This window comes from Vanellus vanellus, assembly GCF_965231255.1.
Source record: "Vanellus vanellus genome assembly, chromosome: 1".
Classification (NCBI taxonomy): Eukaryota; Metazoa; Chordata; class Aves; order Charadriiformes; family Charadriidae; genus Vanellus; species Vanellus vanellus.
In genome coordinates, this window is record NC_138905.1 from 34108350 (window position 1) to 34121277 (window position 12928).

The window sequence follows — 12928 nt, forward strand, 5'->3', positions numbered from 1 at the left end:
AGTGCTTTCCAAACAACTCATTGAGGTTGGGTTGTCCGGACTTCAGAGGATAATGGCTACTTTCTTGAGCCCTAGGATGGCAGTATGGAGACACTGGGGCTAAATTAATGCCGGGTTCTTGGCATAGTTTGTTGAAGATGGCCCATTGCATGTGAATGTTCTGTATGTACTATTGATTGCAGTAGTGCAGAGGAAAATGAGGTGTCACAGCCTTTCTCCTCCAGAAATGACATTTCTGCATGATAGAGACTGCAAGGTTGAAGTTATGACCCTGTCTGCCACGAGGGATTGTCTGCAGCCAGCACCAACGATAAAAACCTGCTCATGCTTCTGGCCTATGTTGTGCATAACCTCTCATGGCATATAATACGCTGGGTGATAAATGCTAAGTGGTTGGTCAGCTTTAGCAAAGCTTATGGTCCACAAAAGTGCTGTTGTGGCAAGGTGCAGAAAGCAAATACATCTGGTTTGGCCCTTGCTAAGTGTGCAAGGACAAAATTAATGTTGTGTTGGGAAATGAGGGCCAGCAGTGTGGATTCGGTTTGGCATGAGTGACTTGGTTTGACAAATTCAAGACCAAACTCAGTCCTAGCTATCAAAGATTATAGAATACAGTCTAAACAATTGCCTGCTTCTTGAGAGGTGCCAGCAGTAAAAAGTTCCTCTCTTCAAGCTTTCCCGCAGTTCATTGTAGAATTAGGGGTTTTAGTTCATCGCTGGCAGTGATAATCACAGTACTGGTTTTTCTTGACCTACCTGATTTTAACTTCTCACTATGCAATTGGCCTGGACAGTGTTTTTTGCAGGCTTTTTTATTTTTATTTTTATTCTTCATAGCAACCTTGTATCTTGAAGAGTATGGGCTAGGTTGTAAAATGTATGTTATTGTAGCTGAATAGGTGCCCAGGGCACATAATCATTCAATACATCAAGCTAGAACTAGAAGTGAAATGTGAAAGTGTATTTCCTCTGTGAAGTAGAGAAAAAAGTTGCATTTCTTAATGTCTGGTACAGAGAAGAGTCAATCCTTTGTCTTTTTCCTCATAGTCCTTCTATAAGCAGGACACAGAGAGGTCCTTCAGCAATGCTGTGAACAGTTTGATGGCATAGCTCTTTCTCAGGAATGTGCAGTGTAGAGTAAAGGACAAACTACACTGACGTAAATATTGAAGTGTAGCTCACATTGGTTCATCTGAGACAAGTTATGTCAAGTTAAATGAAATCCTCAGCATCTTTCTTCTCTTAATCCCCAGGACACTGGAACAATGCTGTACTTTCACAAGAACTGAACTGAACTCTAACCCAGACAAACTCGGTTTATAATGACTCCAAAAGCATGTATTGAATATTTTTCTGTGTTCCAGTACCATAGGTCAAAAATACAAATGAGTGCTAATTATGCTGTTCAATGCAACCATTTCAGAAGTCTATTTCTAACCTTTTTTATTGGTTTCACATTTTCTTATTCTGTTAGCAGCCCATTTTGTGCTCCCTTCCTTCCCTATTTGACATTTCAGAATGAATAACGAAGTAGTTTTTTAAGTGCATATGCATTTTCTCAAGGAAATCAGGGCTTGAGCACATACGTTGGTCTTTGCATGCATGCCAATGAAGCATGCATAAAAAGATGTCTGCCTTTGCTTGCATACATGCCAAAGTCCAACCTTCCATGCTTTGAACTCTTGCTTCAAAATGCAAATGCATAATTCAAGAGGACTGAAGCAGAATAGCGTTGAGCATAACTTCTGGGTACATGGTTCCCATAGCAAACTACGCAGACTTGAATAACGTTTCTAAACTGTCCGTGCACCAGGAGATGCGGGTTCCCCAGCATAAGGACAAGGAAAATGAGTGCACCCAACAGCCAGGGCAGTCTGCACAGGCCAGCAGGCAAGCACTGAGGACTGTGATCTTTTCTGGAGAACTTCTCAGCGAAAGTGAAAACATTTACCTCCATGTGAAGTTCAAATATGAAGGTGAAATAGGTGGGGAAAACCACCTTTGTGGGTCTCGAGACTGTATACATCAGAGAAGCACCATAGCGAATCGCCTTTCTGAAGTAAGCCATTGTGGGTATGTGCCAAAGTGGAGCCTGTAGAAAAGTTTGTCAGGTTCAGGTACTGACAGGTGAGATTGTAGCTAAGCAAATGTTTCGGGGATAAGCAGGTTTGAATATTGCTTAGGTCTAATGAAGTCTAATATGCCTCATTTGTTTCTTTCTGGCCCAGATGCTGGTATTACACTCAAGGGATACTGTTATGGTGCCAAGCACAGTATTGAACATAACTGAATTTACTTATTAAGAATAAAAAGAAACATTCAGAGGTAAAGGTGGTAGCAATCAAATCATTTTGTGTCTCCATATATTGTGAAGAAACACAGCACATCGTGCCAAAGAATGATGTTTAGGAGTCCAAATGTGTACCCTACTGCTTATGTGCATATTTGTTTTCCCTTCCTACACAGACACAGCAAGGCTGATGTATAAAAATAAATGCCTACAAACTGGTAGTTTGTGAGTACTAGTGTACAGATTTTTCTTTCAGTCTTCTGAGCATTTGTCGCATTTGGAAGTGTCATGGGAAATATTCTTCACATTGTTTTACAGCCCTTGGTAGCTGAAGAAAATGAGACTTTATTGTTTTAGAAACAAACTCCACCTTGCCGCAATTTAGATGTGCACGTGCATTCAGGTGTTGATATGCCCCTATTATAGCACAGATTTATTGACAGCTACAGCTATGGGGAGAAGCCTTGCTCCCCCTCAGATTACCAGCTAAATTTGCCTGCTTCCACAGAACCAGGAATTCAATCAGTCATCGCTGACAGCTCTGAAGGATATCACCAAAGTGCCCCTGGAAAGTAGACAGTAAATTATCCATGAGCCAGCAATGTGCCCTTGTTGCCAAAAAGGCCAATGGAGGTCGAAGGAGGTCATTCTCCCCCTCTACTCTGCACTGGTGAGGCCACAATTGGAATACTGTGTCCAGTTTTGGGCTCCCCAGTTCAAGAGAGACAGGGAACTGCTGGAGCGAGTCCAGCGAAGGGCAGCTAAGGTGGTTAAGGGCTTGGAGCATCTCCCTTATGAGGAAAGGCTGAGAGAGCTGGGACTCTAGCCTGGAGAAGAGAAGGCTGAGGGGAGACCTTACTAATGCTTACAAGTATCTAAAGGGTGGGTTGAAGGAGGATGGAGCCAGGCTCTTTTCAATGGTTCCCAGTGACAGGACGAGGGGTAATGGGCACAAGTTAGAACATAGGAAGTTCCGTTCAAATACACGGAAAAACTTCTTTACGGTGAGGGTGACAGAGCAATGGCATAGGCTGCCCAGGGAGGTTGTGGAGTCCCCTTCTCTGGAGATTTTCAAGACCTGCCTGGATGCAGTCCTGAGTAATGTGCTCTGGGCAATGCTGCTTTAGCAGGGGAGTTGGACTAGATGATGTCTAGAGGTCCCTTCCAACTCTGAAACTCCGTGATTCCGTGAAATGACACAGAGCTATTTTGGGGAGGTAGCTTAGAAAGATATTTTCTTAAATAGCATATTGCCAAATTGTATGAATTAGCCAAATGTGTCTTCTGGAATTCTCATAGCACTCATATGGAGGCTTTATTACTTTTGTAATTCACTCTTTACTGACTTCTCAGAAATGCCATAAGATGTGTTGAAAACTTGTACAAAGGACGTCTTTGGAGACACAAGGAAAAATCTTTCTACAATCCCCAGAATTTACTACAGATTAATTTAGTGCAATGAAAATTTCTTTCATACAGATGTATTTCTGTATAAAAATTAGACTTCACAGTTAGTTTCCTATAGCCCCTACAGCTGAGAAAAGACTTTTCAAAGGTTCTAATATCTTTGGTGCCTTAGAAAATGTTCTCTCAAACTGTTCGTTTGAATTTGGCCTAGATCATACAGTCCTTGGTACATTATTGTAGTTTACCTCTTTCTTATATTGTTTAATTGGTTTATATCTTCAGTGAAAAATATGGAATGAAGAACAGGAGTGATACACTCCAGCCTAATTTTGCAACATGCTTAGTACTAGCTACTAAATTTCTTTTTACTAAGGATACAGCTGACTGCTTTCCTCTTTTGAATTAAATGATTTGTTTGTACGCTTAATTTTCTTCAATCTCTTTTCATCAGCGGAAAAGTACTGATAAAGCGCTAGCTGACCGTTAGAAGACAGATAAAATAGAATGATGCATCTTCATTACTAACGTATTCTCTCTGAACCTCTTCCCCCCCCCCCCCCCCCCCCCCCCCCCCCTTGCAGGACGGTTCTGTTTACTCTGACCTCTGTAGTTGTGCTTGTCATCACTACTGACTGGATCAGCTGGGACAAGCTGAATCGTGGATTTCTGCCAAGTGACGAGGTCTCAAGAGCCTTCTTGGCTTCCTTCATCTTGGTGTTTGACCTTCTTATTGTCATGCAGGTACACTCTCCTAATGTTTCATTCAAACTGCTGAGGCTGCCGAGTCAATCTATTTCCACTAGAGCAAATGGTGTTTAGCTAAGACTACGTAAGGGTAAATAAATGTTTAGTTTGCAATTACTATTAGTAGGGGCACTTTATAACACCATTACTTGCAAAAAGCCTGCTGGCCTTTTATTGTGAAAACTTTGCTGATTCCTCTTCTTTGACAACCAGGTGAGAACTCTGTGACTTTCCACATTAGAAGGTGTTTTCTGCAAAAAATGACATCAGACAAAGAAACGGAAGTTAGTTGTTTTGTAAATTCAAAGCTTCTCTTAGGAGGATGAGAGAAATCCAGCCAAACAAGAAATACTTCCATATTTCAAGCATTTACAATATTAGGTGTACACACATTATAGCACTGTAATAGACGAAAATCAGTATTTGCTATTAAGATTCCACTTTCCACTTTCACATGAACATTCTTTACTTTGATGAGAGGTCCTTGTACTGTAATGTCTCCTGTCAGTGAGGGTAACTGGGGAGATAATTCCCTGTAGTCTCCCTGATGTCTGCTCCTTTGACTCTAGCTGTTAAGAAAGCAATCTGGGTCACACGTATGTGGCCAAAAACCTCCTTCGTGTGATGGTGTGCTCTACCCTTTGCATTTGTCTGTGGTGTGAGCCTTGTGTGAATAACTCACCCAATGCTCTGTGTTTTGGCAGTGTTAGGTTGATGTTGGCCTTGATGATCTTAAAGGTCCCTTCCAACGTAGACAATTCTATGCTTTTACAGTTCTAAAAATAAGGTCATTTGGGCTGAGGCAAGGAAAAGGAGCATCAAAGGCCTGAGTGACTTTTGCTATTGGTCCTAGACATATTAGACTGTTGAACTCAAGTTTAGCAAAGAATTGAGAACTGACATGTCCTCTCTTTCCAATATATTACTAACTCTGCTAGCAAAGACCATTTCTGAGACACTTAGTTCTCTTTAATGAGATATCTATTGCTTGAGTAATTATCATAGAGGTGACACTGTGGTGGCACTCAGAATTTATCACTGCTGTACTAGGACGTTAAAGCTGCATAAAGTCCTATCGTTCAGTTTTATTTTCCAATGTCCACCACCGCTCAGTGCTCACTGCAGTTCATGGTTAGAACAAGGAGGATAAGAAAGGGAATACTGTTTTGCTAGTAAGATTTCGGGTGCTTTCTTTTCTCTCCCTTTGCATTTTACATTTTGTTTGCTGTTTCAAAAAGATTCAAGAGAATGTATAATAAATGATTGTACTTCACAGGGCTGTAATGAAAGCGTGAATGAAAATACACGATCTATCAAACTATACTGAATTTGATATTGTATGCAGGGTAGAGAAACAGAGTTGTCTTCATACCAAATAATTATTAAATCATCCTTTCAACTTCAAAAAATGAAGTTCCAGTACTTTGACCTTGGAGTTGCTGAATATAGGAAAGAATTTTATTTGAAACAGCTTGTCCTGAGTACTATTTCATATTTTTACAACGCAAAGCAAGAGGCTCTTTTTAATTGCATTTTTGACTGACGTTTGTGTGATGGAGTTATTTATTTATTTAAAGTTATTTATTTGGACTGTGCAACCAAGTTGGCATGTTTTATTTACAGTGCCGTTGTAGCATCATTGCATTGCTACTGCAATAAAGTCAAGTTGAGACAGCAAAGTATTAAATCAGAAGTGAAGACCATCAGGATCGCAATCCTTTGACTGAAGTACACTTTAGAATTATGTAGAAATTCTTTCTAAGAATGTTGTCTGTTTCGCAGATTTTTTTTTTTCTAACTTAAGCTTTAGCAACAAGCTCGTAAATTAGAAAAAAGACAAAAAACTTATTATTAAGCAATTTCTGTTTGAGACGGATGCTAACTAAGAGCACAGATGAAGTCTCATCTAATTTTTTAGTACAGGCATTTTCTGACCCTTTGAATGGTACCATTAATACTGTGTTTAGGAAGAAGAGACAACCAATTGAGTTTGGAAGTCCATTCTCAATGCTGTGAAAAATAATCGCATAATTGTGAAGGATGGCTTTGCCTTCTTAGTATTATTATAATTTAATATTTATCTAGGCCCTATGTAGAGCATAAGAAAGAAATAAAGGCCTGAGCGGTCCCTGCCCTGAAGATCTACCTTTTTTCAATTAGACATAACCCAGGCAGACATGTGAAGAGGAGAATACAGACAGCTGAACCTTATACAGACAGTTATACGTGAGTGATGCTTAAGGGTATGTGCACTTTTTACCTTTGGTTTCCACCCTGCAACAAACCCTGACTGCCTCCCAGCCCTGCTGGCTCCGCCAGTCCAAGCGATTCACTCCTCCAGTCCAAGCGATTCAGGGAATATCCAGTCATATAGTCATACAGAAAATGGTCAGGAGACAAGTGCAGATGACAGACAGTAGAATACAGAGACGTGTCTGAAATGTAAATGTGAAAGTTATGATGGCAAAAATATTAAGATGATCTGAGAAAACAGATCGTGGAGAAGGTTGCGGGACTACAACAGGACCTCATGGATAGTGTGGCTGGCTTCTGGCTCAGGTGGTGTTCCTACCTCTTCTGCCAACCTCACTGTGACACATCACACCCACCCTCCCTGGAGTGAAGAAGAGGGACCCTGAGTGCCTGTTTTAGATGGCTGCTGTGTATACATCTCCACCCACCTGATTTTAATCACTGTGTTTTTATAGTCAATGGAGAGATGAGGTACAGTTGGAGTGCTTTTAAACATCTACAGTAGGATGACATGCAACAGGCTCTAGAAGCGCACGTTTCCCTCCATGGAGAATAAATAGATCCAACATGATAAATTGAGAGGAACATCTCTTAAGCCAGACCCAAAAGAAACGTTATGAGGGTGGCATGACTTGAGTCCAGAGCTGCAGCTCTGCAAGGATCCTTCTCAGCTATTTTCACCACTGGTCAAAGAGCCAAAGTAGCATTTCTCTGCTAGTGTTTTATCAAGGAGGCTTCTTTAGAGCATGTCTGAGTCTTGCAGGTAGGGCAGTCTCCATTCCCACTGCTGCCTGCCCATGGTTTGAAAGGAATTTAAGTTTCACTGGGTCTAGGGCAGCGTATCAGTTAGGCTGTTTGAAAGGCAGCACAGAGGCCTCTCTTCCAGCCCTGCTTGTCCATACAATTTATCCAATGTAAATACACACACTGATATTTTTAAATACAGAGATTTCATATTTTCTCATGGAAAAACAACAGATCAAATTCAGTCCAATGCAGGCGAGAATTAGTTCATTTTAAAGGACACATGCTTGCTTACCGTAAGAAAGTGAAAATGCTACAAGTTTGTTATTTTTTCCACAGTATCGAAGTGATGAAGTTAGTAATTTTCACAATGTGCTTAATTATGCCTGCCCTGATTATTGAGATAGCAAGATGCCAACATATGTATATTTCTGGCACCTATAGCATTCACTGCTAGACATGGGCATCATTATATTTTTAGTCTCAGCTTCAGACCTAGTGCCAGACCACACATATTAAAGCTGGATATGTAGTCATGTTATTATCATGTAATGGGAAAGCTGTTAATTGAGGGAGTAAATATAAAAAATTAAACTACAATACTACAATCCCACATTCCAAATACCTCTGTTAGAGCAAGTAGACAGTGACTCATGCGTTAGTGTATATACTATCCTTTTTTTTTTTCCCTTGTCATCCCTTGGTGACTTTGCTAATGGGCAGGAGCCTGTGGTGGCTGGATTATTAAACTTCGTATGTCAAGGGGAGGTGAATTGTTTCATCTCAGTAGTGTCTTTTGTGAGCATTTGCAGGTTTCCCCAGACTTCTGAAAGACCATGGATTATTTCAGCATCACTGTGGAGTTACACGCTGTAGCTACCTTGCTGAGCACTTTGGAAGTCCCGTGGCGTAAACTCTTGCAACTCTTATGACTTACTGCAACTTTTTATCTGACAGTACAGTCAGATACAATGTTTGAGTGATTTAAAATCTAGCTGAAAATAATATTTTATTCGAAAAGGAGAATTTACTCTTCAATAAACTGAAGAAACTCTTTCGCAGCTGAGTGGAACAAACAGAAGCCAGGAAGTGCTTATGTCTAAGATTCTTTGAGAAAGCTCTTGTATGTGAATCTTTAACCAAACTAGCAAAATAATCCCATTAATACCAAATGGGAATACTCATAAATAAAGAGAATAGAATTTTGTCCTTCTGGGTAACTTGAAAGAAATTAAGCTCAGTAACAACATTCCTTATGATTAGTGCTGGATCTCTGCTTATGTAGGTATTAGGATATCAGCAGACAGATTTTTCTTTTTAAATAATAACCTTTTTCAAATGTATTTGTCATAATATTTTTGTATGTAAATTGCTTTAGCACGTAGTTGTAGATCACTCCTTGGTACTGCAGTTGAAAATCAATATGTGTAATGGGTGGATTGTCACTTTTTTTTTTTTTTTGTTCTGCGGAGTCTCTGGTCTTCTGTCTCTGGTAGAGTTTTAATAAGAGAATTCAAAGGTTAGCAGATTGAAGAAATCTGTATTTAGGCTCTCCTATGTTTTTTCTTCTATTTTTTCATAGTTCCCTGAAAAAAAGTACTAACACAGAAATGTTATCAGCAAAATGGAACAGACTCTGGTCTTGTTAACAGATACATAAAGCAGGGACTCTTGCACTTATTTGCAGTTTTACACTGATGGAGAAGCTGTTTTGATTAAAATCTAGCACGATGTGTGAGCACATTAAAAAACACCACCCACAACATCAAGTGCATAGAAGATTTGAGTTGCTTGAATAGTTAAAGTAAAAGATAGAGTAGAAATACAGTCTTGTCCACTCAAAGTGGGTAAAGACTTGATTCTTAGCGGTTTGGGGTTTTTTTTAGAAAATCTATTAAATTTTGCAAAGGTAATTTGATTGTGACTTTTAACTGGATTTACACTCAGTAATTTGATACAAATGAGAGGAGAATCCTGATTTACACTTTAAGCAGAATACACAAGTATAGTAGTTTTCCATTGAAAAAGATAAGCAAGAAATGATTTTGTGTTCATAGACAAATGAGGATATACAAAATAATTTGTCATTCTTGACAGAGTAGGTCCCCTCAGCTGTACATTTGATTCAAGAATGGTATATAATTTTTTTGTCTCCTAACAAGCAACAGCAAACAATACCGATGTATAGTTTGTTCCTGAGGAAATTACCAAACTTTGAAGAAAATGTGCTTCTTAAAATCTCCCATTCAGCACAACAACTTCTGAAGAAATGACCACTTGAATGTCAGGGTACTTTCCATCATACCTTTGCTGGGTTTTGTAACATTTGAAAATACAGTAATAAAATACAAGTCAAAACCCATGAGAAACATCTGTGTTAGTGAAGTTAGCAAACAATTTTTGCATCATTTCTGACATTCAGGATTTCTGTATGTGAGGGATTACTATGATTTTTTTATTCAGGTACTACTTACCCTTTCAAAATGGGACCCTAGCCATAAGGGCAGGTGACCAGTGACACGTTTTTCAGAGAAGTCAGGATAGATGGGAATTCACCTTTAATAAAACTGAGGGCATATCCAGCTCCATTACTGGTGTCCCCAGTCATTACCATATGGCAGGGTTCTGCCAGGAGGAGCCATATACCCCGGACTACTTTTTTCAGATGTTATGTGGAGTGTTTCATTCCACTCAGAGTACATTGCTCTTCACTAGCAGATTTTAGACATGCCTGTCAGACAACATTACAAAAAGGGGTAATCATTTTGAACACACGCTTGTACTCAGCTAATTGTGCAATGTTTGCTGAAGAACCCTACTGTGAGGGTTGGCTCCGTGGTGCTGTCCCTCCCATGGCCCGCAGGTCTCTGAAGGAGAAGGGGACAAGTTCAAGTGAGGTAACCGTGGGAGAAACCTTTCTATAGCAAGTAATAGATTTTCCTTCCTGCAAAGTCTCTCACATGGGAAAGATTTTCCCCTCTTCTTTTGTCCTTTCTACGTCCTCATCCTTCTATGGATAGTGAAAGGATGCTTATTAGCACTGGTGTAAAACAGTCAAAAATAATTCTGAAAAATAAAAATTAATTAGAAGGACTGGAAGGGAACAGCTCTTGATCTGGAGCTTCACTTTGTTTGTACTTACTATGAATTCAAGTGACAGACTTGAGTACAGTCTAAACCACTGTTTAACCGACATATTGATAACATTTCTCATGGTGTTATTGGCACGGTGGCACTTCTTCCTGCTGGGTCAAACACAGGTCTTTCTTGCCTATCCTAGAAGTGTTCCTTTGCTTGAATCGGCCTCCACAGCTGGCACTCTTGCATTTATGTCTGCACTGAATTTCTCGGTCCCAAAGTGCTTTGTTTTATTTCCTTGAGAGTCACTGCTTTTGGGGGTATCAGGTCTTGCTCCTTTCTACTTTGAACACGGAACAGCAGCTCTTCTGAGCTCTGCTTTCATTCATCCATCAAACATCTGTTTTCTGTTAGCTTTCCTGTATTTTCTGTCTGTGACTGATATCGAGGGAGTGGGTTATTTCCTGGCTATCCTGTACTGAGAGGGACAAGTTAGTGCGATGCCAGAAGTGGCCCGTTTGGCAGCTCAGGAGCGGGCAGCTAGAAACGGAGTGAGCATCCCACAGAATGAAGCTGTCCCTGTCCCTCTCCTGGCAGGGAAGTGAGGTTCTGGGGAGCCGGTGCATGGACTCTCCACATATCCTTCCCATCTGCCTCTTCACATTGTTGTTTTCTGTGGACAAAGCAAAGAGAATGGAAATGTACCATATTTATAGGTCAGAGAATAAAATAATGCGTTGAAATCCACTGCTTTTATTTTGAAGGGAAACACCCTTTGAGTTTGATGGAAGTGTATGTAATGTTTATGTAAAAGGGTGATGAGGCGGGGGGAAAAGTACAGCATTGTTATGTGTAATTAAAACCCAGAAGTTTCTGTTGGAGTGTTTTCAAGATCCAGCTGGATGTATAAATTCCTTTGGAAAATCCCTGTAACAATCCTTTGCCCCCTTGCCAAAACCCACTACAAATACAGTTTCTTTCTTCAACACTTTCAGTTACTTTGGGACTAAGAAAATTATAAGTAAAATCTTTTTTCCCTGAGAAAAGGTGGTTGTATTTTGTCCCTTGTTGCACATTATATCCCCTACCTTTTTAATGAGCTGTCTGGTTTATATTGCGGTGTTTTCATTCTGTGCTTGTCTAGTTTGATAACCGGCACCATCATTCTATGCTGTGGATTTGTCAAACAAGACATGTGAAGTACAGTATTTTTAAGTAGGTTTCATCATTTGCACTGCTTGCGGATGGTTAAATCTTACTTGGATGCATTATATTTCTCAGGCATTATAGATTCAACTCCAGAGTTTGCTTCAGCTGCTGTAACTTGGTGTATTTGTACTGACCTGAATCCTATTGTGCCAATTTATACCGGCTGAGGGCTGGGCCCTTTTTTTCAGCTCTGTGACTCAGTTCCTCATTTGCTGAAAAGGAACAACTTCAGTTCTTTTCTTTCACTAGCTGTCTGATTGTCTGCTTAGCCCCTAAGGTGCTCAGAGAAGGATGCTCTCTGACTTGGTACAGCTTCTAGCATAATCAGGCACCAGTCTCAGCTGGAGCTTCTTGGCTCTGAGATGACTGCACACAAAATGAATTAGCTGAAAAAGCTTCTCATTTGTCACAGTCGTTCCCTTTTACCCTGACAATGGGTATGTGCCATACATGTGACACGGAGGCCCTTCTTTTGCAGTGCAGGTATTTGCCTGATATAACGAAGCAGTTCTCCGAAAGCAGACCTAGCGTTTTCACACACTGTCCCCTGAAACCATCATATCCAGCCCAAATGCACAAAAAAGGAGTGGAATTCTAAGAAGAAGAAAAGCTGGAACTTGTTTGCAAGTCTTTCACAGGACTATCTTCATTGGTAGTTGCAAGGAGAGTCATTTCACGGGCTCTGCTATAATCAGTGTGTGATAGGCTTTGTTGTTGTTAGATGTATGTCTGATCAGTGTTGCATTGGTTAAGATTATGTTTCAGTGATAGATGTTGATATAACGGTAATGGTGACATTCAGATAATTTCAGCTCTCCGCAGCAATGCTCTGGAATGTATTATTTGATTGTAGAAATCTGCTTTGTAATGAGCATTGTTACATAGGTTTTTATCTAAAAATAAAAAGTCTGAGATGAGATTGAACTGGTTCAGCTGTTTTCTAAGTGATAGAATTGCATGCAATTTGTAAATGCAACCACGTGAGTTAAAAAAAAAAGAAGGATAAACCTCAATTTGCCATCACTAGATAGAGTGTTGCCTTAAGACAAGTTTTATGTCTTTCCGTATTTTACATTTAGCTACATGGCATGCTGAATTTATAGAACTTAGTGACAGGTCATACTTGAGCATACAGATCTACCTAGCAACAATACTGAGTTCAAGTAAGGAGAAGCAGCAAAACCAGCTTGGTTGCTCTTAATC

General features: G+C 40.0%; 1 protein-coding gene across 1 annotated transcript in view; it reads left to right on the forward strand.

Moving 5' to 3' along the window:
• Window positions 1-12928, forward strand: part of TMEM117 (transmembrane protein 117) — a gene marked incomplete at its 5' end in the record, with an annotated part of 126578 nt that overhangs the window by 78786 nt on the left and 34864 nt on the right. The window contains one exon of the mRNA XM_082498550.1: window positions 4279-4438. Coding sequence (XP_082354676.1) covers window positions 4279-4438 — 160 coding nt within the window. The remainder of the gene's footprint in view (window positions 1-4278; window positions 4439-12928) is intronic.